We start from the raw sequence: 25,303 nt of genomic DNA, 5'->3' as shown, positions 1-25,303 counted from the left end.
AAAGTGGGTTTGCCAACCAGTGCAGCAGATGCTGCAGAGTTTCCAGCATTGATCTGTATATATTACGTTTTATATCTTGTTATATATAGATCAGTGATTTCCAACCATCGCCTTCACGCCTCTTCCGGTCTGGTTTCCAACATGGAGGCGCGCGAAACACCTGTATGCTGTTTTCCCAGCGATTTCGTTGAGGCAGCCTCCCGTTTATAGTGTATCTGTGCGCTATTCCACTTGTGGGTAGAAAACGTTGCGCAGAAGACCAGTTCGGGATCCAAAGGTCGACGGAGCCCCGGCCATCAGTGTTTCCTCCTCGGCCAGGCCGTTTAGCAGCAGCATCACCCGGTTAGCAGCCAGCACCAAGTGCGCGGAGCTTTACGCTCGGCGACGAGGCTAATGCTTGGATGTTGCAATGCAACAACGGCTTTAGCAGTGTGCTAGCGTGTAGTTTGTAAGTCGACCCGATAGGCTTGAAAGGAGGGTAGCGTGAGCATGTCGGATGATGCAGAAACTCTGCGTGAGACGCAGCCCCTGGAGGATCCTGAGGAGGTGGGGGAGACAGATGACGCTGAGGACCAGGACAAGGCCGAGGCCATGCTGAAAGGCTACCTTCAGAACTGCGAAAAGTAACATCTCATTTTTAATATTTAGTTTGAGATGGGTTTTAATTTAGTTTATTTTAATGTCACCGCTCACCATGTCATCACGTAATTAACTATTTATTGAAATCTTTTTAGGTTTTATGTCTTTTCAGAGTTCTTGAGAACTGATGGCGAGGGCAAGAATAAAGTGTACACTGGCTTGGCCAAGTGCATGCAGCCTGGGTGCAAAAACAAGGGAGTGACCTACACATCAGTTTCCCGGGCCCATCTTACCACGCATTATCAATGCGTGAGTTAAAATTTAAAAGTTTAAATTGTGAAATGTCTTGTACAATTATTTCTGAATACAATCATTTAATAGACATTATTTCCACTATTTATTTTTTGTTCAAATAGGTTCACCCTGGAAAGAAGCGCAAGCTCAGAGCTGCGCTGGCTGAAAACAGCAAGCGTTTCCAGCCCAAGAGGCGCAGGCTCTCCATAGGGGAGGAGTTGTCCCAGGACAGGACCAGGTAACCTTGCCTGCAAGCTGAATTCTCGTGGTGTTTGTGAGTTCACAAACTCCAGAGAATCCATCTTGTATCGAGCACGCTGATTTTTATTGATTCAAACCACCAATCACAAAGCAACATTGTGTTTGGGGACACGATATGCCAGACAGAGTGCAGACAAACAAACCTAACATGGCGACACCGAATACACGGGCTCTGCAATTAATTCTGTTCTAGCAGAATTACCCAAAGTTTCTTTTTTCAAAGAAGAACAGCGAGAGGCGTTTCATGCATTTTTAGCTGGTAAAGATGTTCATTCTTTTTTCACCTACAACGACAACTTCATCCGTTGCCGTGATTGGTCATAACACAAATTTGGTAAGCGTGCACAAGTTGCAGCATCGTCCAATCAGCTCAAAGTATTGTCCAGAATGTCCTACCTTTCCCAAGCAGGTCACATTGGAGCAGTTGCAGATTGATATTGTGGAGAACTCCTTTCAGTAATTCACATTATCAACATGGCTATTGCCAGGTTAGTTGCCAGGCAGATGAGGTGAGGGAAAAATAAATAGAAAAATACTTTTATTTATTATCTCTTAGTTTAGTTTAAGTTGTATTTTATTTTAAAGAGGGACAACTATAAATTAAAAAAACAGATTTAATAATATTTATATGCTGATAATCGGGGGTGGGCAGTTCGTCCATCGCTGACAAACCCGCGTTTTGCTGGCAGACTGAAGACAGATGGAAACTCTTAAAACTCTAACGGAATAAGCCCCATCAGAAGTGATTTTTCCATCTGAACCCGAAAAACAAAATAACATCTCACAATAACATTTGGATATGACAGAACTTAACAACAGCTTTTATTAACCTAGAAGTGAAACGGACCAGAGCCAGCACAGTTACACCAGCATGTCGGATGGTGACGAGTTTCTGAGTCACACTCGGCCCCTGGAGGATCCTGAGGAAGTGGATGGGGACAACATCGAGGCGATCAGCGAGCTTGAAGGCTACCTCGAAAACTGCGAAATGTAAGAAATTCTAATTTTTCATATTTAATGTTGGCAGGTTAACTCATTCACTGCCATTGAAGGCTATAGACGTCAAAAATTCATTTGAACTATTTCTATTAGTTTAACTTTTTTTTTTCACTTTTGCTAACAAGAGTATGAAAACCTAGACTTTTTTTTATTGTAAATTTAGAGCAGATATACAACTTGTGATTAATCGTTAGTTAACTATTGAAGTCATGCGATTAATTACAATTAAAAATTGGAATTGCCTGACACCCCTAATTAATTATTATTTTTTAAATATCGTTATTAATCGCATGACTTATGACTAATAGTTGACTCACGATTAATCACAAATGTTATATCTGTTATAAATTTACAATAAAAAAAATTCTTGGTTTTTATAAAAAAATTCAATGAAATAAATGTTAAACTATTAGAAATAGTTCACATAAATTGTTGACGTCTATAGTCGTCAATGGCAGTGAATGAGTTAATAAAGTTTTGAAAGTAATTATTTCACCACTCACCCGTTCATTATGTAATTAAGTATTTATTGTTTTTTTGGTTGTTTTTTGGGTTGTTTTTTTATAGGTTTTATATCTTTTCAAAGTTCTTGAAAACTGAAGGCGAAGGCAAGAATAAAGTGTACACTGGCTTGGCCAAGTGTATGCAGCCTGGGTGCAAAAACAAGGGTTTGACCTACACATCAGTTTCCCGGGCTCATCTTACCACGCACTATCAATGCGTGAGTTAAGTCTTAAAAGTTCCAAATGTATTTTAATTAAAACAGTTAGACTTTGCTACTTATATACAGAATAAATTGTTGTACAATTAATTCTGAATACAATAATTTAATAAACAATATTTTTACAAATACTTTTTTTTGTTCAAATAGGTTCACCCTGGAAAGAAGGCCGAGCTCAAAGCTGCACTGGCTGGAAATAGCCGGCGTGGCCGGCACTCTGAGCAGCTTGCGGAGTCTCCCCCCAAAAAGAGCAAGTCCACCCTGGAGGAACCTGTCAGGGAGTTCAGCCAGGACAAGGCCATGCAGATGTTCACAAGGTGAGGAATAATAAAATTCGAAAATAATATTGTGTCTTATGTGTTTATGTATTATGTGTTTTTTTTTATATATACTGTATATATAATGCAGATAATTTAATTAAACATAGTTTATTAGCAAATTTATAAAATTATTTTTTAATTTTCATTTACAGGTGGTTAGTGGAGACACATTCCCCCCGCAGTCTTTGTGAACACCCCTACACCAAGGAGCTGTTTGCCTACCTGAGTCCTGAATTCAAGGTCAAGACCACGAAGGACGTGAGGGGGGACCTGGATGAGTTGATGGACGATTTGTTGGATCTGCTGTCCAAACAGAAGTAGGTGGCAACTAGGGCTGGAAAATTATGAATTTGCAAATTTTAGTTTTTTACCTAAAAATTATGATTGTGATGTCATTTGTGTTTATTTTTTCAAGGCCCTTTTCAATAATTTATTTTAACAAATAAGCAATAATGAGTCTTTATTACAATAAAAATATCAGATTTATTATAGATGACTGACAGAAACTTGAAACACTGACGGACTAAGCACCGACGGACGTGATTTTTCGGCTGTCAGTACAGTCGGAAGGTCCGTCAGTCCGCCATTGATAGACTCTTGTTTTGTTGGCGGTAGAAGTGATTTTCACCAATCACCCAAATTTTCACTAACCCAGTCCTTCTCAAATAGGGAGCGCATATGATGCGTTTAAAAAATAAATAAATAAATAAATAAATAAATAAATAAATAAAAAACTTTAATAAAGTGTAATTGCACACCACTACAGTAGGTGGCAGTGGTGCTCTTATTGTCAGCGAATGCACAAGCAGTATTGGCTCCTCTGCAGGCGTGTACTTGCAACAATTTTATAGACAAATTATGCCATGTGTTAGCGGAGAGTTGTCCATCATAACTTTATTCGTCTGTGTGTCTGCTTATGCTGCGCTTGTGTGTGACATACTAAGTATGATCTCAGCGCCGATTGGCTGTCGCTAATGTGATGTCATCAAAAGTTCACATCCTATCGTGCCAAAAAGAGCCAAGGACATTTTTGCTTCAAACACGCACCTGACCACGTGAACTGCATTGACTATATGGAACAGCGTCGCCGGCTCGCGTTCGGTCTGACCGTACCACTATAGACGATGAATCATCATCTGATAATAGACTAAGTAGCGTGAGCTTGTGAATGACAGAGACAGTGAATCGAACCAGAGCCAGCTCAGTGACGCCAGCATGTCGGATGGTGACGAGTCTCTGAGTCACACCCAGCCTCTGGGGGATCCGGAGGAGTTGGAGGAGACGGATGACGCTGGGGACCAGGACACCGCCGGGGCCATCAGAATGCTTAAAAAATACCTCCAGAACTGTGAAATGTAAGAACATTTCTTTATTTTTAATATTTGAAAAAAATTATTTCATCGCTCACTAGTTGAACAAATGTTTAACTATTAATGGAAATCCGTTTTTATTAATTTTTTTAGGTTTTATATCTTTGCACAATTCTTGAAAACTGAAGACGAGGGCAAGAAAAAGGTGTACACTGGCTTGGCCAGGTGTATGCAGACTGGGTGCAAAAAGGAGTGGGTGACCTACACTTCCATTTCTAGGGCCAATCTTACCTTGCACTATCAAAACGTGAGTTAAAATTGAAAAGTTAAAAAAAAAAAAAAAATCATTAAAACAGTTATACTGTCCTACTTAGATACAGAATAAATATGAAGTATAAAATGCATTATACAATAAATTTTTTGCAAGAATAATTTAAAATAACATTTATTTTTTAGATACAGAATAAATTGTTGTACAATTAATTCTGAATATAATAATTTAATAAACAATATTTTTACAAATACTTTTTCTGTTGGAATAGGTTCACCCTGAAAAGGAGGCCGAGTTCAAAGCTGCTCTGGCTAGAAACAGCAAGCGTGGTCGTCCCTCCAACAAGAGCCAGCTCTCCATGGACGAATCTTTCACGCACAAACTCAACCAGGACAAGGCCAGGCACATGTTCACAAGGTGGGGAAAAACACAAAAGACAAAATACTGCTATTATTTTGCTGTGTTGTTTACCTTTCAAATGCATTTGGTTGTTTAGTATTTAAAACGGTCTATTTAATTTATTCCTAAAGCCACTAACTTAATTAATCATTGATGTTTATTAGCAATTGTATGAAATAATTTTTTTAAATTCTTATTTATAGGTGGTTTGTGGAGACACTTTCCCCGCTCAAGCTTTGTGAACACCCCTACACCAGGGAGTTGTTTTCCTACCTCAGTCCTAAGTTCCAACTCGTGTCCAGGAAGACCCTGAGGAGGGACCTGGATGTGATGAAGGACAAGGCCAATCTGGCGATACAAAAACTGCTGTCCAAGCAAAAGTGGGTGGCGACCACTGCTGACAGCTGGACGGTGCACAACCGGTAAAACTATACATGACATGACTACAAATTTTCATATTTCATATCATACTTACACGTAATATAATTTTATGCTGATAATAAATGAAATATTAAATATGCATCTATTACATTATCAGGGCTGCTGCTAAAAAAGCATTAAAAGTAATTAAATTAATTTTGCTTAATTTAAGCCCTTAAATGGCATGAACTCATTCAAACCCAAAACCGTGTAAATAAGTTTTTTAATACTTTGTCCTGCACTCCCAAAAATGTATTTATACGTTTTTTTCAATGTTTTTTTTTTATGCTAGAGCATACAGAAGGCTTTGATACAGCTTCTGACATGAAGAAGCCGCTTGAATCAATGTTAGTTATTACAAAAAACGACCAGCAGGTGGCAGCAAAATACAGTATTAGCGATCAGCCATGGCCATGTAGCAACAAGCTCTTTTTCCCAGTGTTTTCAACATGTTTGTGAATAACGATGAAACATAGCTATATTCTAATGCTAATTGCTGCAAAATGGAAACCTACAAATATACTTTTTTTTCCTGATGAAAGAAGAGACTCTAATCTTTTTTTTTTTTTTTTTAGGTTCCATATTTTATAGCAATATAACAGAATATTCTGTGGACCTTGCAAACTCAGTCAAAATCCAGGAAAACAGCCGGGAGCAAAAGGGGTTGCTTCAGTGAAAATGGCTAGGAAGGAATGAGTTAAAAAGCTTTAAATAAAATGTCCAGAGGCATTAAACAATTAAATACAATCAATGTAAAACCATTGTTGTATATAGTTTATTTTACATACATTGTACACATCAATCACTGTAACAAAATTTTGTGTTAATAAATGCGATAAATTTGTAGGGACTGGTGACTAGTTGTAATTTACAGTGAGCAAAATGGTTCGAAGTCCACGAATTGCTTCATATTCCAAACACTAATGTCTCTGAATTTGAAAAGAACAATGTACCATTTCTGTCACTAACGTCCACCATGAAACACTAATGCTATCTAGTAGCAGAAAATTACATCAATACAAATCTATGACTCAATGTTTCACACTTCTTTAACTATTTAGTATATCTTTAAATGACTATGAATTATTTACTGTAAATTACTCTATTAATGAACTAAAAGATACAACCATATTTGTATTTGGTAATTACAGTCATTTCTGGACTATAAGCCGTTACTTTTTTCACTTGCATTCGATCCTGCGGCTAATATAAAGGCGCAGCTTTTTCATCACATCACAAGGAGACGCACTATAAAGGAAGCGCAAGAGCGTCAGGCAGAGCAAAACAAACCAAGGGAGCCTAAACAAAGTAGGAGAGACGGAACGAGAGCGAGACAATTTGCGCCCTCATTATGGAAAAGAAAGTGGCGGGAACCCGGTGCGGTAACATTAAAAGCGCCTGCGGCTTACAGTCGGGTGCGGCTTATATGTGTAACAAACTCAAGTATTCCCCAAATTTGCGCTTTTTATAGTCCAGAAATTACTGTAACCATATTTGTCCACTTTTATGTTAATTAACAAGAATATGAAAAACTTGAAAAAAAAAAAATTATTGTACATTTAGCACAGATGAAAATGTGTGTTTAATCGTGAACTATGGAAATCATGTCATTAATTACAATTTTAAAAAATTGTGTGTGTGTATATATAAAATTGCATTATTGCATTCCATTTTGCAGCAATTAGCATTAGAATATAGTTATAATTGCATTAAAAACAGCATTAAATTACATTTGCTGATACCTGTAGAATTCATATTTTCCCCACAGAACCTTCCTGGGCATGACTGTCCACTGGATTGACCGGCTCAGCCTGAAGAGGAAGATGACAACCCTGGCATGCAAGGAGTTGAAGGTAAAAATTAAAAGATACCATGTTTGAATAAAAATAAAATACAAAATTAACTACATATTGTTATGTTGATTGGATTTATTTCACTCAGGCACTAGTGTAAAATTTTGGTGCTGAATAAATCTTTCGAACAAAAGCAACAATTATTCTTCTCAGGTCAGCGAGAAAGATTATCTCCTGAGGAAAGTCATCCATGATGTCCACCAGGAGTTTGGGATTGTCCAGAAGGTGGCGGCTATCACCACGGACAACGGCGCAAACTTTGGGGAACCGGAGAGGAAACGAGAGGAGGTTGAGGAGGAAGCTGAAGAGGAGGCTGAAGAAGAGGTGTTGGGTGACCCTGGGGACATCCAGGGACGCCTCAGCAGCGAGGACGCCGATCCTCAGATCACTCTGCCACCTCACCGCCGCTGTAGGTGAGCATTAACAGATTTTGAAGATTTCAACTTTAAAGTGTGTTGCGACTTAATGAAGGAATGGTCAATCGCTACCAATACATTTGATAAATAAATATTCAAACATGTTTCAATATTTCTTTTGTTTCAGCGTGCATACCCTGGGCCTCATGACGTCTGTTGACATCAATGTGGTGGTGGGCTGGAACACTCGCTGGCGCAAGGCAATCGCCAAGGCCCGGCACCTCTGGAAGCTCCAGAAAGAGTCCCCCGCTGTCGCCAATCAGATCAAGGATGCCGTCAAGAGAACGCTGACAATGCCTGTTGGAGTTAGGCAAGTTTTCAACATTATTCAAATTTGAATATCGTCGCCAACGCTAATATCTTCATCATTTACTTTTGCTTTTTTTTTTTTGTAACATCCTGTTTTGTGGAAAACACTACTTCACCTTTATATTTTTATGCAGGATCGTGAGTGATCGGCGGTAACAATGAATACACAGAGGCTGATATACTGTGCTAGAATAATTGTGCCTTTTATTCCCCGCAAACAGCAATCAAGACCTGTACTGTGCTAGAATAATTGTACCTTTAATTCCCCGCAAACAGCAATAAACACACCTCACTTTGCTAGAATAATGGCGCCTTTTATTCCCCGCAAACAGCAATCAACACACGCCAACGCTAAGCAGCATAATATGATCATCATCAGCGCTTACCTTGACACTAGACCGGAGAGCAGACGGTCCGGGTAGAACGAGCTGCAAAACGGCTGGGCAATGGTACGTATTCCGCAGCTGACTCTGCCCGGACCGTGTGCCGCTCCGTCTTTTATTCGTCAACAAAAAGTTATGAGCGTGAGAAACCGGGCTGTCCAAGTCCTCTCCCAGGCACTCTCGAAAACATGTTTGCGAAGCAGGGAAGACTGTAGTATAAACAAGGCATTCACTCCCAGGTTGATTCCGCCCTTTATTCCCAGATTGTTGGGCACCTGGATTCGCACAACAGTTCAGGACAACATATCCTTGTATAAGAGGTTACATGAGGACATATCAAACCATGGTTATTTTCCCTTCACATCCAAACATTGAATTGCATTAATTCTGTGCATTTGGAAATAAATGTGTTAATATCTGTAGGTGGAACTCCTACCTTGACAGTGTGAAGGTGCTATCGGAGGTGATGTCCGTGCCTAGGCAGGTGGAGGCCATCAACGACATCATAATTAATCAGCACGGGGGCAAGGCAGGAGCTGCAATTCTGGATCAGGATATTAGAGTACGAAATAAAATATATTCATTTAATTCATGCACTATTATTAATCGGCAGAAGTCACAGAACTAGCAAGTTTTCTTATTCATGTTTTTGTTTTGGCCAAAACAGCCAATTTTGTCTACGGTCAAGTTTCCTTTTAAACTTTTCAGGTCCTGAAAGAGTACTGGGACGTCATGAAACCTGTGGCGGACACTCTGAACAGTCTACAGGGGGAAGACAACGCCTACATGGGCATCCTCCTCCCGACACTCCTTGTCTTGAAGAGGTGGCTGCAGCACCAGCAGAGGGGCGAGCTGCTGTATGCAAGGCCCCTGGTTCAGTCCCTCCTCAGAGGCTTTGACAAAAGGTGTGTGTGTGTGTCATTTTTTTTTCTTGGCAACTTTTGTTTTCACATTTTGAAACTGATATTTGATTCATTTATAGGTTTGGCTCCCTCTTTGAGGACCAAGACCTGCTGATGGCCTCTGCCCTGCACCCCTCATTCACCCCTGCCGTCCTGTCGAAGATCGTCCCCGGCCAGGCCAACGCCATCAAGGACAGGATGTTCAGCGAGCTGAAGGCCACGGTGCAGTCTACGGAGCAGCAACAGGCAACCCAGGCCCAACCTCAAGTGAAGAGCCACCAGGACAGGGTTTTCAAGTAAGGGATCATGTTTTGTTTTGTTTTCAAAGGTTTAAACCTATTCCTCCCATTTTTTTTAACCCTGGAGAACCCACGGGGTCAAATTTGGCCCCTATAAATTCTGCTACTCAAATAACAAATACCTTTTTTTTTTTTTTTACAAATTTAACTTCAAAAGTCCAGAGTGCCACTTCTGACCCCTGCATGGGGCCATCTAGTGGATGAATATTGCACTTACATGAGCCAGAGTGGTGGTGACAAGATGGCTGGCAACATGCTGTTTTGTTGAGCTGGAAATTAATCCAAACAAAACCATCTTCTCAGCAAACCATCAGATGGTAAAATTGTGGGGTTTTTTTTGTTAATCTATTTCATATCATGTTGCAGAATGCCTAGGAGTATGTTTTATATATATATTTTGATAAATTAGCAACTCTGAGCTAGTTAAAAAATTTTTTTGAAAAAACATATATTTTGGTGTTCAGTGAATTCATAGCAGTCATTTAATGTATAATTCATAATTTTCCAAAGAAGAAAAGGGTTCTTGGGTTCTCCAGGGCTAAACCATTTTATCAATTCTTTCTTTTTTTTTACTGAACTAAACGGCTATTGGTGGTTACAGGGAGTTGTTCGGCACCGACCAGATGTTGATCAGTCAGGATGTGGAGCAGGTGCTGATAGCCAGCATCCAGGACTGGAAGCCCCAGCGGGAAGCCCTCTCCTGGGCCGTGTTCCCCAAAGCGCACAGGGAAGCGTGGGTAGACTTATTCATCAAGTACAACACGCCCCTCCCTAGCTCCGCTGCCGTGGAGACGATGTTCGCCAAAGCCAGCAACATCTTCAAGCCGAAGAAGGCCGCCCTATATGGCGGCAACTTCGAGAAGCTGGTGTTCCTGAAGGGGAACATGTCCCTGTTGGGATACACCAGCTACAAGGGACAGTTTGGGGAGGAGAAGCAGGAGGAGCAGCAGTAATAAGTGTAGTATAAGAATGTACATACTGTATATATTTTTTTGTCTTAAGCGGTCCAAACTTTTTCTAAATGAGTACATTTGTGTGTTGTTACCTTTGCAAACATTATTTTACTGAGTGCTCAAAAAATAGTGATGAATTGAAATTTAGCAATGACGGAAGCATGGTTAAAATAACAATGAGGGACTGACGAGCAAGCCACTAGCAAACGAGGCAGGCAAAATTTACTGATGCGCTCACCACTGATGAGAACAATACCAATAAATTATTTTTAAAACAAAACCGTGGGCAACATTTTGAATCTGGATTTGTAGTCTCATTACAAAGGTACTATATTTCAGTTATTCCCAAGTCAATGTAAATGCCATTGGGTCAAAAATGTCAGATATCAATCAATTTTCAGGTTCAAATGTTTAATTTAAGAAGTGCTGTGAAACATGCATTAAGCATACTTTAGAGGAAGAAGCGTTATATATAGGGCAGTGACTCCCAAATTTTCTGCCATGTGCCATTTTAAAATAAAAAAAACTGTATAAGTACTACCATTATGACAACATTAATAATGTAGTTGTCTAGTAGGCCTAAGCATTCATCAAAAATGAGATGGAGCTTTTTATTCTAAAATGCATATTTAATGTTATTGTAAGCCACGGTAATATATTTATTCAATTAAAATGTTTAGCAAATTAATGTTACATATTTAAATTGAATATTTAAAAAATCAAACTGGTATTTAAAGATGAAATAAAAATTGTATTAAAAAGATAGATAAGATAAACTTGAGAAGATTATTTTACTTACCACTAGAGGGAGCTTCCATGCCGTATGGGAACACCATCAGTTTGTGGTGACTAATTTAATAGAACTTGACAAGCGGTTGTATTTGTCAGCTCGCAGATGAGAAGAATCTCACATTTGTGCCCTCATCAAAATAATAAATACTTAAATTCCTTTTACTAGTTAAAGACTGCTTTGGTAGTTTTACCTAAGGATTCAAGGTCAAGTGTATGGTTAAATTCAATGTTTTGGTATTAGATGTAAATGATTAGATTAACTAAAATTATTTACCTACTAATTAATTCACTCAAATAAAGCTTCAATATCTGGCGTCTAAGAGATCTGTCCATTAAACAGGAAGCATTATAAGAGTGAGAACGCTTCTAGCTTAGAGCTCCACTTACCTGTGAGATGTGACTTTTTATTTTATTTTAATACATATTTAAACCAGACTTGCATTTGTGTACTTTTATTTATTTTTACTTATTTCAGAAGTGTGTATCAAACTGGTAGCCACATTAAAGGGACTATATGACCAGGATGGCCCATTTTTCACATTTAGAAACTCTTGTATTTTTCTCTTCTTCTTTTTTTTTTTAATCAGGAAAACAAGACTAGCTATCTTATATTTGCAATCATTGTTTCAGGGTTTAAACCCTTGGCATTATACAATGTTTATTACCACCAAAATGTCTACACAAGATTTTATGTAGCTATATAAATTATTTAACCAAACTAAATAAAAATTTTAAAAAAACAATGATCAACTATATATTCCTTTATGCCAAACAAGTCGACGTTACGTAGCTCTCTATAAAAGGGCACAAACTTAAGTCCCAGTTAATTGAAAGGTGGTGTGTTAACAAGCCTGGCAAATATGAATAAACCACAAAAATGTGCAAAATATATCAAATCAGGTTTCAAAATGATTTAAAAAAAAATCCAGCTCGCGTTCTAACAGGCTTGAGGACATCGCGGACAGGTGGCGGGCTCGTCCAATGTCACCACCCTGTTTGGTGTTGTGTTGCTGTGTGGGTTCAAATAAGAGACACTTCAGAGAAGGTTAACTGTTTAAGCATGGCGGCACCCGTTATTCTGCCAGGTTCAACACATTATACATAACACTTGAGAATTTAAATAACATCGAGCTGCTCCTTAAATTGTGGCATAGCAATCAATCATGGCAGGGAAGATACAGTTTTCAGGTTGTGGGCATAGCTAGCTAGCTAGTGTTAGATATTAACATTTAAATTCTTTATTTTCATATATTAACCATTGTTATACATTATTAACATCTTAATTCTTTATATTAACCATGTTGAAAGGTTTTATAGACGTGTAAAGCAAGTAGTGTTGAACTCAGTATAATTTGACCTTAAGATGGGACATATTATTTGGTCTAGAAGTTCCTTCTCTGTGGGAAAACACATTTGGTCCTTGAGAACAGAATCTGTTTCGAACACGCACCCCTGACTCTGTTTTCGCCATCGCTCATGGAAAAGTACCCAGAGAGTATGTTTTGTCTACAAATGAAAGAGAGGCGGTCTTTTTAACTATAAGAAGCCATTTTACACGCGGAAGAGACACATTCGGCACTCTGAAATTCAACCTGTTATGTGATGTTTGGAGCCTGTCATGATGTCCAGAGATCTCTGTTAGATTAAAATCATTTTTGCAAAGGTGTTTTTTCTTACATTAAATCTGTCTTCAAGTTTTGGAACACGCAAAGAGGACAAATATTTTTTATTCCTCTTCACTAGCTAGCTAAGCGCACACTGTAGTTGTAGAAATGGGTCAAATACAACTAAGTAAACTCGCATTTGCATTTGATTGATCAAATCCCCTCATTTTTAGAAGTGGCGACTCATGCTGGACGTCCAAGTGTGTCAGTGGTCAAAAATGTTTTTAGTGATCTTTTTTTGTAACTTCTCAATGTGCGCATACTGACCAAAGGTTTTATATGAACAACAAAAATTCAGGTCGCAATGCTTTGTCAAAGAGCGCATACAGGAAGTTGCTGAATGGTATGTTACTGTACACAACATGCATCCCTGGTTCGCTGCAAAGATGCGTTCAGCCCCATCAGTCCCATCTCCTGCACAAATCCAGCCACATGCATTGCAGTGCTGTGCTGCGACTCCTCGCGTTTCTTCCTGATTATCCCGTTGCTCAGCTGTGAAGAACACGCTTCTCTCACACGTCCCTCCAACTGCCTCTTGAGGCTCGCTTCTCTGCGTTTATACTCATCTGTCATCACCTTGAGGAGTTTGAGCCGCTGCTTGAGGGATTCTATTTTTAGTTTGTCCGCTGTTTGTGTCGCCCGATCATCCTCTTGCTGGTGTTTGAGCAAATCCTCCATATTCTTCTTCCGCTCCTTTTCCTCCTCTAAACTCTGGAAGAGCCTATCCAGCTGTTTTTGAAAAGCTTCTCTCTTCTTTTCTTCTGTCTGTCTGATGTCCATTTCTTTCCTTCCACTTTCCACTTGATGTATTTTCATGATGTCTTCCATACATCGTCTTAGAATCTTCTCCTTCATAGCCTCTTCCTCAAGTATTTTAGTAACTTGTTCCAAATTGTCTTGGAGTGCTTCCCTGCTCACCTCCAAATGGATCGGCATCTCCTGAATCTCTTTCCTCGCTTCCTCCTTCTCCATCTCATGTTGTTTCTTCATCTCCTCCATTTCCCCTTCCCTTGTTTGCTGTAGCTTCTCAAGCTGTCTTCCATACCAAACTCGCATTTCCTCCTCGTGCTTCTTTTTTAGCCGGTTCTCTTTGTGACTCAGCAACCTCCGCTCCTCCCGCTGCATGTAGGCCAGATCCTCCTCTGCTTTCTGAAGCATCTTGCTGGTGTAGCAGGTTCCTCCATTATCCTTCAGCATGCGGTCCACAATGGCAAGCAGCTCCGATGTCTGCTCCTTGCTCCAGGAACTTCGGTTGTTGAAGACACAGTACCTCCCGGCGCATTCTCTCACCAATTCCTCCAGGTATGGGGACATGTCAATCATACACTGCTTGACAGATACTCCATCTTCCAGGCAGTCTCCATGGGTAAAAACCACAATGGATAATTGTAGCGCGTGCGAACCGAGAGCCTGTTTGAATTGACGCACCGCTTCCTTCTCTTCCTGAGTGAACCGCGAGATTCGGATAATGAGGAGAAAGACGTGCGGCCCCGGGAAGAGCAGACTAACAGACTTCCTTAACTCTCGCTGCACCTCCTGCGTAGTCTGCAAAGTGTCCAGAATTCCCGGAGTGTCCAAGAGCACCAGGTGCCTTCCGCGTATTTCTCCACAGGCCTTCCGAGAACGCATTGTGATGGAAGAGCTGCTGACTTTTACATCAAAGAGTTTACGACCCAAAATAGTGTTGCCAGTGGAGCTTTTACCACTGCCGGTCTTCCCCAGCAGCACCAGTCTGACCTCTGACACCAGTCGGATGTCTGACAAGGAGGAGGATGACTTTTCACCTGGATTTATAAATGCATTTGGGAGCGGTGTTTGACTTGTTCAAATTGAGGAAGAAAGTGACAAAATACATACCTGGCCTTGTCTTGGGAGACAGTTGCTTGCTAGAGGATGGCATGCTGGTTCTGGTTGCTGGCCGGTATGATTGAAGAATAACACATTGGTGTGGAGGGTCAGTCACACGACAGACCTCTCTTGACTTGCTGTTATCAGCATTATTCAAGCAAACTTGAGCAAGATTGTCTCAGTGGTCTCTTAAGACCTTTCTTATCATTCAGATTACGTTTTAGGGGCATGGTCCACCTGAATTGAAGACCCAGTAAGCAAACAGTTTGAGGGAAGTTGCGTAATTTGTCAATGTGATCAAAGTCTGTAAAGCTCATCAGACATCTTATTACATTAACCAGCATGGATAGCATATGTGACGATAACTCCAGGAAGTGTGAAACTGCGTAGACCTATTGAAGTGACCAGTAATCTTAACTCTTTGACTGCCAGACGTTTTCAGAAAAGGGATGCCGTGGGTGCCAGCCGATTTAAGCATTTTGACTGATCTTTCAAGGTCCACAGAAGATTATGTGTTTGGACTATGGAAACACACATACTACCAAATGAAAGATTGGACTCTCATCTTTCATTAGAAAAAAAAGTTTGTTTCTACCTTATTCCGTTTTTCAGTAATCAACAATAAAAAATGGTTAGTTTCACCTCTGTTTTGAAACAAACGTCTTTGGCACTCCTCCATAGGATTTTACTAAACGTTACTTAACGTTTTTGGCAGTCAAAGAGTTAAGGATCGTCGTACCTATTGTTGAATGCCTGTCTTTCGTCCATCAATAATGGAGACTCTAAAGCTTCTCGGCGTGGCCTATATTGTTTTACTAGTCCCTTGCAGTCTTATATGTCCAAGCAAAATGTCACAGTGAACAAAGTGACATGCAAACGCAATACTGACATCTGAAACACCTTCCATTATAGATAAACAGTTCCCATTCATTCCACCTCTAAAGTGAGAAATTAGGTGACTCGGGGGGGGATAATTGAGGATTAGTGTTGAAAACAAACTGTCAGGATGCCTTGGCGATAATTAGGATGCTCATGAGGAACACCATGACGAAGAAGATCCACATGAAAAATCTATCCATCACCTTGGCAACCTTCTTCCACTCAGCAGCCTTGACACAAGTCGTCCTCTGCTCACGGAAGCAGTTGGCCATGTACTGGATGTTCTTCACCACCTAAAGGAGTGTCAAAGTGTGTGATGTCACCTCAGGGAATGTTTTGTTTGTTTGTTTTTTTACTAGAATAACGTGTGATTGCACATCCACTACAGTAGGTGGCAGTGGCGCTCTCATTGTAAGAGAGTGTACATGGCGTGTTAGCTCCTTTAAAGAGGGGGCACTTATTACTAGTTATAGTCACTGCGGACAGTTAGGAGTGCACAAAATAGGGAGGGAAGTTGGGGGAGATAAAAAAAAAAAAAAAAAGAGAAGCACTGCCTTGATATATGACTGATCATTTGATGGATTGTCGTTGTGGTCAAGACTGATGATGGCCCCGAGCGCTAGCATGTCTTTACCAATGTTTGTTACCAAACTTATAGGTCGCATAAACCCAACCAAAATAATATTAAAGTCTATGAGGCCCATTTATGAGTTTTTGTACTTTTAATCTGAGCCTAAGATTGAAATTGAAAAAAAATCTAGCATTGTTTAATTTTTTTGTTAAATTTAAACTAAACTATAGAATCACTTTTGACTTGCCAATTGACAATTCCGAACATCCGGGCATTTCGTATATTTCCACAACGCAACGCTTCATTGCCGCGGCCTATTGGATTGCTTTTGCCTGTGAGTTAGCATACAAACCACGCAAATCAGTCAAACAACATTTTGTCACATTTTTAAATCAAAGTAATCCTCACAGATCAAATTACAACGATCCAAAGTCCAATGCTTATCAAAGGACGGAGGGTGTCACTTCACCGAGAACAAATATGCTGCATTCGAGGAAAGTGGGAAGTTGGACCTATCCCACTCGGATTGTGTCAGTAACGACCTCAATGCATTCAAGGCAAACAAATATACAAGACATGTGATAACGGAACACAACATAATTTTGAATGACTGTGTGCTTACATGCGTGTTGTTTACATTTGCCTTAAAACGCTTTGAGGGCGGAATGGGACACTTTCGAGTGAGATAAAAAACGACTTCAAACCCTCCTCAAATGCAGCATAAGGCCGCCATTTTGACTTGTGACGTAAGCTCGGAATTGTCAATTGAAAATGGAAACAATAAATGATAAGCTAACAGTTACAGTATACACCACACAACCATTGTGTATGTTTTTAACAAAATAACAAAAAATCTCAAACGACTTAATGTGACTGTTATCCGCACAAAGCAACGGGTTAGCCAAGTTTTGTGAGTTTTTGTTCATGTTTATGTCCTCTGAAATCATTCAATAAGGATAATAATAATAGTTTCTATGGGCCCTAACTATAATACTAGGGGTACTGCTGCTAGGTTTGATTCAAACACTACTTTAATCCCTTGAAATTTCATATATGAACAGTGGCTATGATCCCTACAACTAAGCTAGCTCTTGTACCTGTTGATGTTGGAGGCAGGGGCAGCTGCAGGGGCAAGCCGGGATCTGGTATTTCTCCTCAGGATAGAGGATCTGCTCCTTCACTGCTCCGTTCAAATGCTGGAGGTACGCAGGATGAGGAGCGGCCTTGTAGTCCTCATCATTTGTGACGTGATGATGGTAGTGCTGCACAGCCTCTCTCGTCCCCTCTGCTCGAGGGGCGTGGCTTTTAGGATGACGTTTGTTGTTTACTTTTCCATTTTCCTGCTTTTTTCGATGGTCGCTGTTGCTGCGTTTGTTAAAGTGGTGGATGTCACAGCTTTCAGGGTCAAAGCTTGTGTCACTCATTGTTTCGTCGGGGTACAGAGGGTTCTTCTCAGACTCTGGAGTGGTGCAATTCTCCCCGACCTCATAGACAAAAAAGATTTTTGACATGTAGTCTATGATGAGGACTTTAGCCCAGTGAGGGACGGGCTTGGCCTCAGCTCCACAGAAGTGAATGTTCATAATGAAGATGGTGAGGGATGTAGAAGCTGTGATCATGGTCATGGTGGCGATGTAGTATTTCCCTAGCGAAGAGGAAGGAATTTGTTTAGGGTAGCACACATGCTGCTAACGCTGTTGTGGTGGATGTAAAAATGTGATCAGGGGATGTGCTATGTTATTCATACCAAGCCATCAACGTGTCTCAATATGTCTTAAGATGTCTTAATAACCAAAATTAAGACATTTTGGTACATCAAGACATCATGAGACAAACATTTGAAGACCTCACTCCATGACAGACATTGACACTGAATGTCTTCAGACATCGAAAGACATCTTAAAAGGGAAGTCCAACCCCCAACATTTTTTGGACAATAAAATGTTCTATGCAGCCACATATGGTATTCTGGTTAATATTGCGTTAGTGAAGTATGAGTTAAGCAGCAAAATCCAGCCGTTTTTTTATCAATCTCAGGAGGCTGCCATTTTGCCACTTGCTGTCGACTGAAGATGACATCACAGTTGCTCAGAGCTCAGGTAACAACCAAACACAGCTCAGTTTTGGAAAACAAGTGAGCTGTGATTGGCTCAGCTCAGCTTCAGAAAACAGATGAGCTATGATTGGTCGTTGCCTGAGCCCTGAGCAACACTGACATCATCTTCAATCGACAGTAAGTGGCAAAATGGAAAACGGCTGGATTTTGTGGGTTAACTCATATTCCACGCGATATTAACCAGAATACCATATGGGACTGCATAGAACATATTATTGCCCAAAAAAAATGGGGTGGACTTCCCTTTTAAGGATGTCTATAAATGTCTTGAAAATATGAAGAAGTCTTAAGATGTCTTAAGAGGTCTTTAGATGTCTTTAGATGTCTTAAGACATTCAGTTGTCTTCAAGACACAAAAATCCGTTTGGGGGCATCCCATGTGCTGCTCTGTCAAGAAGTGAGGTCTTCAAATGTTTGTCTTAAGATGTATTGATGTACCAAAATGTTTTGTTTGGCTCTATTTTGCTTCATAATTCTTATTCCACAAATGTAATATTAATCCGAATGTCAGTTTTAGACTAGTTGAGGTCCTATATAATCTATAATTGTCAAGAAATATTTAAGATTGACTTCCACTTTAAGACATTCAGTTGTCTTCAAGACACAAAAATCCGTTTGGGGGCATCCCATGTGCTGCTCTGTCAAGAAGTGAGGTCTTCAAATGTTTGTCTTAAGATGTATTGATGTACCAAAATGTTTTGTTTGGCTCTATTTTGCTTCATAATTCTTATTCCACAAATGTAATATTAATCCGAATGTCAGGTTTAGACTAGTTGAGGTCCTATATAATCTATAATTGTCAAGAAATATTTAAGATTGACTTCCACTTTAAGACTCACGTCTATAGGCACATCTTATAGACTTATAAAAACATCTCAAGGCATCTAAAAAATGTGTCTTAAGACAACTCAAGATGTCTTGAGACACTTTGTTGAACACGATATCAAGCGGAACGCAACCAACCTATGTAGGGCATGCTTTCTGCTGGCGGCATGCTCTCTGCCACCAGCAGCTGGAAGACAGTGAGCGCCAGCAGCACGGTCACCCCCAGCGACACCTTCTCCCCGGAGTCAGCCGGCAGGTAGAAACCCAGCGGTGCCAGGAAGGAGATAAGGAAGCAAGGCAGGAGCAGGTTGAAGATGTAGAAGGAGGAGCGACGCTTGAGGAGCAAGGTGTAAGTGACTTCAGTGTAAGGATCCGAGCAGCAGCCGTACATCATCACGTTCCTCACCGCCGGCATGCCGTGACACTCCCACTCCACGTTCTCCACAAAGTCAGACAGGTCGCCGCTGTCCATCCCCAAGCTAACGTCAACCTGCGGCCAAGACGAAACTGAATGTAAACAACTGTTTCTCCTGAGGGACACCTTCGGAAAAAATTGGAGACCAGCAAAGGGTGTTCCGCACCTGGTTCCCATTGTAAGTCCAGGAGCCAAAGGTGAGGTTGCACTGCTGCCAATCAAACGGGAAGTAGGAAACATCCACCACGCAGGTGCTCTTTGTGATGGCTGGGGAGTCCCACACGATCTCCCCGTTGTAGCGCAGCTTCACGTTGGTGTTGGATGGACCTGACGACTCCTCATCTGCTCTGAACACGCACCGGACTCACGTCAGATGGAGACACCGATGCTTTTTAGGGACAATACTTTGTTGGAGGGGGGGAGTTTGCTAACTTGTTATAGAGGACGATGTCAGGCTTCCAAACCAGGTCACTCGGGATGTTGATCATCTCCAGGTCATCGTAGTCCTCCTTGTTCCACTTCAGGTTGGCATCGTGCCACACCTGCCTGATCCACAGGTATGTTGTTAGCACCTGATTTCGCTCATCCTGCACAAACACACAAAAAAAAAAGTCTTCTGAATCTGAATTATTTACATTTACAAATATTCAATTAGAAATTCACCCACTGGTTCAAGGTTACATCAGTTTTCAAAATGATAAACCCGCAGAGGAATTAAAAGCACATTTAATTAAGCTGACCTTAGATACAGTTAAGCTCAGCATTAACCTGCAAATATTGTTAAGAAAAAAGCTTACTTAATTCAAGCAAAATTAGAATTTGGCAAGATTTCTTTAAAACAAGAAATCATTTAGCTAGCCTCAAAATGCCAATATTAAAAAAACAACAACTAAAAACACCATTTTGAGATTTTTAAGGGAAAAAAACAAAGCTAATAAATTGTTATTAGTAACAAGAACTATTTTAGCAGACAGAGAGAGACCAAGCTTTGATTTCTAATCTTGGATGGATTTAAGTTTTGTGTACTGTTTTCTTAGACTGGTGAAAATCTGAGTTATTCTTTTTTTAGTTTAATGTGGTCCTGTAATTAATTAGCCGGAAATGACAAGTCAGGAAAGTGGCAAAATATTGTGTTAAAGATCAATGTAACGTAAATCTTTTTTTCTTCTTCTTACGTTTGATAACTTTTAGAGGAAAGATAATATTTCAAGGATCCAGGTAACTTGTATCATAATTTAAAGTATTCTGATAAACTATTCATTAAAAGCAGACGCCTGTTTACAAAGAAGAATATGACACATTTATTTATTTATTTTTTATTTTATTTAAAAAAAAAGAAAAATTTAAGGAAATATTTCATTTTAATTTATAGATAACAAAATATTAGAATTTATTTGTCAGTCACTGTCTATTTTACCCAAAGAAACAATTCATTTCAATAATTTTTTTGTTTAAACCATTTTTTCAATTGACCCTGAAAATAAAGTGAAATACAGTACATGTTTATCGTCTGGCACCGATGACGTGCAAAATTTTCACATTTATATTTAAAGTATCTATTGTAGCTACACTGTAAAAACATTAAGAAGAAAAAATAAGTTGCCAGCTAATTATTGTAGAATCTCAGTTAATTATTGTAAATCTATTAGGCCTATAGCACATTATTGTACATTTTCTACTTTTTTTTTTTTTATGTTAGCCTATATAAATAACAGTTACTGTATTATTTTAGGCATTGCAATAATATTTTTCAGTAGTGCAGTATTGGGCAACGTCTAATATTCTGATTCTGAAAGGAGTTTTCACGTCAAGTAGAGTAGCTGTGCATTTATGATACACTGGGGCAGATTTGAAGGGACGAGTAGCGACAGGTCATTTCCTTTCCACTCACCATATCTTTAATCTGCGACAGAGTGATCTGAAGGGAGACATTGAGGGCTTTGTCGGTGTCCCCTACAGGCCTCAGGGCATTAGAGTAGTCCTCCATCAGGTCGCTCAGAAGTTTTCGAGCGTGATGTCCCCCGGCACCCTCAGACACTGATGAGCAACAAAATGAAGAAAAAACGAAAAGTTTGATCATGTCAAATCAAACAGGGTCCATCATGCAAAACCGACCTTGTACTAGAAGGCTGATCCAAGCAATCAGTGCCACCTGTTTCATTTTCCGCAAGATGAGGGGTTGACTAAAACAACCTGAGTCCCAACCTACAAGGTCAATCTCCTCTGAACTCCATTCTGTCCTGCGCGGCGAGCGCATGCGTTCGATTCTTCAAACTTGCCTCGTCAATGCTTGACTAGTTGTTAGCCGCAGTTTGCCTCTGTCACCGTGTGCATATATATATGTGTGATGGCTGCTGTGTAACAGGAGCTGACGCACGCACATAACCCCGCAGAGTGCATTGGCGCGATCACGTATCACAGACAGTATGTGAAACGTGACGCTGGCTGCAGAAGCTAGCCGTGTACGTGAACACAACCAGCTGTGAGACACGCTGAACACCACGCTGCAATACAATGGCATACATCAGTGTCTCATACTACACACACACACACACACACACGCTGACCCGCCGGGTCAGTCAGCAACAGCACACATGTCAGGGAGCATGTGACACATGTCATACACACCAATGGATTTAACACAGATCCGGGATCAGATTTCAGCTCACAGTGGGAGTCTGAGACAAAAGCACAGTAAAAAAGAAGAATTGAATTTGTAATGTACACTTGAGTAATCAGAAGGGAAGGCAGCACCCTATGATGTAATAATTTCAACAATAAAATAATAATTTAAAAAAATCCGGACTGGTATTGTAATAACATTGTAACGATAATGTAATTATGCATTTATTACATTTTCAGGTGGTCCTTTTTTCCTCTCAAAACTGTAATGTAAAACTTGACAGATACTGTAATATAGATGTTAATTTTCAGTCCAAAGTTCTACATTTTGTGTTTTGAGAATCTGTTGTATACATTCAAAGCAAAAATAGGAGTGTTAAAATTTTGGTGTTAACTGTTCCAGAATTGATCTTAACCCCCAAAGTGAATTTTTAACCCAGTCTGACTTTGAAGTTATATTATGGAGTTGATTTGTTTTGAGTTAAACCAAGTTTGCAGAGACCTAATCAAAGTAAACTCCGCCCACGTGAACTGTTTTAATGTAATAACTAAGGTATTACATTTTCAATTTAAAAACAATACAATATCAGTCAGGATTTTTAATTACATTATTGGGTTTTATTACATGCACATTTTATTACATTTTCAGGAAATTATTACATTTTATGGAAGGCCTCACTGAAGAATCTGGTGGGGAACTGGTTAACTTCCAAATTCCAATTTCAAAACTGTCATTGTCATAGGAAATCATCACATTTCAAATAATCTGTTACAGGCTTTGTTGCCAATTACAGTGAAATTAAGGAGATAGGAATATTTAAATTGTTGCAAAAATTAATTACTGTTAATAATAATAATAATAATAGTAATAATAATAATAATAATAATAATGACTACTTTCATGATGTCTAGCATACATTTGCTGTTGTGTTTTGGTTTTTGTGGATTTTTTTTTTTTTTACATTCACTCGTTATCTAATATCTCATCTTAATTACTACGCACTCTCCAGTAAATTTTCGGGTTGATAATGCACTCAAGTAGATTGAGATGGATCCCTCCACAAACAGCAAACAAGGTCAATGTCAGTGAGAAATGCTGCTTGCATATCCCAGGTGTTTCCTGTGTGTGCGCGTGTTTGTGCGTGCGCACATGCACAAAAACGAATGTTGCGGGCTTGTGGGTTATAAGGATGCACACATCAGGAGTATGTGGAGGCTTTCTCTATGCAGGTGTTGTTTTGCATCATTTATTACATTTCCAATTAATACCAACTAACAAGCGTCAAGTCGCACTCGGAATGGTTTGGATGGTAGAAAAAAAAAATGTTATGACTGCTATTTCCATGTTCCTTTATGGGTCGTATTGGCCTACTTAGGGTACAAGTGCAAGCAGGTGTGGCCGCAGGGTTTTTTGGTCACCTTGATTCAAAATACGTGAAATTATTATGACAAAAGTATGACCTCAAACTGACATAGGCTACTTTGTGCACAGACTCGCCTGATGTATGAATGAATTCATGCATTTATTTCGAACATCACATAGCATACACACGTTTGGAAAAGGAGTAGGAAGAAATATAAACTTTTTTTAAGTCCTACCCCCTTTGTCACTTAATTTATATGACACTAAATATTACACGTTTACATAGAAATATAAGCATATAGTAAACATATTTGATTACTATAGTAGTCTGTGTTTTTCATTCGCCCCATTCTGAAGTTAAGCAAGACTTATTTGCTTTCGCAAGAGAACTTTTATTTTGCCGATTTGGTAAAAAAAAAGTTTTCTTATTTGAGTGAACTGTGAACAGTTTTGCACAAAAAAAAAAAAAACGTGCTAAAACCATCACAAAAACCTGTGAAAGCTAAAGTGACTCCATCCAAACCTCTTGAAAGGCAACGATGCTTACATTTTCATCTTTTATATTATCATAGCATGTAGAGCAATGCAATACATGGATGGATACATTTCATAATTGTTTTGATTGTTAGCCTTGTAGGACAGAATGTTTTAGTCTACATACATCTTTATGACACAGACTAGGTTGTGAAGTGTTGCCATGGTGTGTGTGCGTGTGTGTGTGTGTGTACCCGATGCAAGACAAGGCATTGCGGTGACTGTGTGACCACAGCAGACTATATTATGTTGTAGTCTAACGACTATTCAAAAGTACATTGCTGGCAAGATACTTAAAGACAATTACATGATATTAAACATTCTGCATTTACAAAAGAACAATGCTCACGTTTTACAGATTTTTAAATGGATTGTTGATTGTGCTCATAGATTGCAGTTGGTGCAGCATCAAGCTTACAGATAGCATGATGGCTAATTAGAATATTCGAAACGATTCTCAGAATGATGCAATTTCATTCATTAACTTGTATAAAGTATCACATCTACAACCACAATAATAAACATACTGATAGATTAATACCTTAAATTATTAAAGCAGATTATTTTATCCAGCTCTTAACAAAACTCATTCACTGCCATTGACAGCAAAAGACGTCAAAAATTAATTTGAACTATTTCTATTAGTTAAACTTTTTTTTTTTTTTACATTTTTGTTAACGAGAGTATGAAAGCCTAGAATTTTTTTTGTACATTTAGAACAGATATAAAATTTGTGATTAAACGTGAGTTAACTAGTGAAATCATTCGATTAATTAGGATTACAAATTTTAATCACCTGTTGGCCCTAATTTTTAATAAACTTTTCTTTTAATTTATAAAAAAAATAATTATTAATAATCTTTATTTTTTAAGAAAAGATTATTAAAAATTAAGCGATTACAATTTATCGTAATTAATCGCATGACTGTACTAGTTAACTCACGATTAATCACACATTTTATATCTGTTCTAATACAATAAAAAA

At 39.2% G+C, this 25,303-nt stretch overlaps 2 protein-coding genes across 6 annotated transcripts; one reads left to right on the top strand and one right to left on the bottom strand.

Moving 5' to 3' along the window:
* Positions 1–95: 95 nt before the first annotated feature.
* On the top strand, positions 96–10,780 carry LOC144055323 (uncharacterized). The gene is made up of 18 exons (XM_077571212.1): positions 96–623; positions 735–888; positions 996–1,111; positions 1,969–2,124; positions 2,701–2,854; positions 3,005–3,171; positions 3,327–3,491; positions 4,350–4,529; positions 4,638–4,791; positions 5,027–5,172; positions 5,358–5,576; positions 7,343–7,427; positions 7,581–7,840; positions 7,971–8,153; positions 8,959–9,097; positions 9,244–9,440; positions 9,518–9,733; positions 10,338–10,780. The coding sequence occupies exons 1-18, from the start codon at positions 490–492 to the stop codon at positions 10,687–10,689; spliced, it is 3,177 nt and encodes a 1,058-aa protein (XP_077427338.1). The 5' UTR covers positions 96–489; the 3' UTR covers positions 10,690–10,780.
* Positions 6,334–21,960, bottom strand: chrna9a (cholinergic receptor, nicotinic, alpha 9a). Of its 5 annotated transcripts, XM_077571213.1 has the most exons (9): positions 21,915–21,960; positions 21,691–21,836; positions 20,232–20,386; positions 19,966–20,146; positions 19,523–19,874; positions 17,541–18,088; positions 16,076–16,165; positions 15,003–15,059; positions 14,653–14,929 (listed from the first exon to the last, which is right to left on the bottom strand). In XM_077571213.1, exons 1-9 carry the CDS (start codon positions 21,958–21,960, stop codon positions 14,798–14,800), a joined length of 1,707 nt encoding a protein of 568 aa, XP_077427339.1. In that variant the 3' UTR covers positions 14,653–14,797. The 5 variants fall into 5 exon arrangements, 1 of the variants encoding a protein (XP_077427339.1); XR_013294834.1 differs by lacking the exons at positions 19,523–19,874; positions 19,966–20,146; positions 20,232–20,386; positions 21,691–21,836; positions 21,915–21,960 and adding an exon at positions 6,334–7,834 and having other exon boundaries at positions 7,980–14,929; positions 17,541–17,590; XR_013294835.1 differs by lacking the exons at positions 16,076–16,165; positions 17,541–18,088; positions 19,523–19,874; ... (2 more) ...; positions 21,691–21,836; positions 21,915–21,960 and adding exons at positions 6,334–7,834; positions 7,980–8,140 and having other exon boundaries at positions 8,972–14,929; positions 15,003–15,996.
* Positions 21,961–25,303: the final 3,343 nt, after the last annotated feature.

This window comes from Vanacampus margaritifer, chromosome 7 (genome assembly GCF_051991255.1).
Source record: "Vanacampus margaritifer isolate UIUO_Vmar chromosome 7, RoL_Vmar_1.0, whole genome shotgun sequence".
Taxonomy (NCBI): Eukaryota; Metazoa; Chordata; class Actinopteri; order Syngnathiformes; family Syngnathidae; genus Vanacampus; species Vanacampus margaritifer.
The sequence above is the reverse complement of the archived record's forward strand: the minus strand, read 5'-3'. Positions and strand labels throughout refer to the sequence as shown.

Excerpts from the sequence above, each read along its gene's own strand:
- chrna9a (XM_077571213.1), bottom strand. The coding sequence starts at position 21,960 with ATGAAACAGGTGGCACTGATTGCTTGGATCAGCCTTCTAGTACAAG. Across the intron at positions 20,147-20,231 it reads GACATCGTCCTCTATAACAA|AGCAGATGAGGAGTCGTCAG; the intron begins GTTAGCAAACTC and ends GTGCGTGTTCAG. Across the intron at positions 18,089-19,522 it reads AGAAAGCATGCCCTACATAG|GGAAATACTACATCGCCACC; the intron begins GTTGGTTGCGTT and ends CCTCTTCGCTAG.
- LOC144055323 (XM_077571212.1), top strand. The coding sequence starts at position 490 with ATGTCGGATGATGCAGAAACTCTGCGTGAGACGCAGCCCCTGGAGGAT. Across the intron at positions 5,577-7,342 it reads AGCTGGACGGTGCACAACCG|AACCTTCCTGGGCATGACTG; the intron begins GTAAAACTATAC and ends TTTTCCCCACAG. Across the intron at positions 9,734-10,337 it reads CACCAGGACAGGGTTTTCAA|GGAGTTGTTCGGCACCGACC; the intron begins GTAAGGGATCAT and ends TGGTGGTTACAG.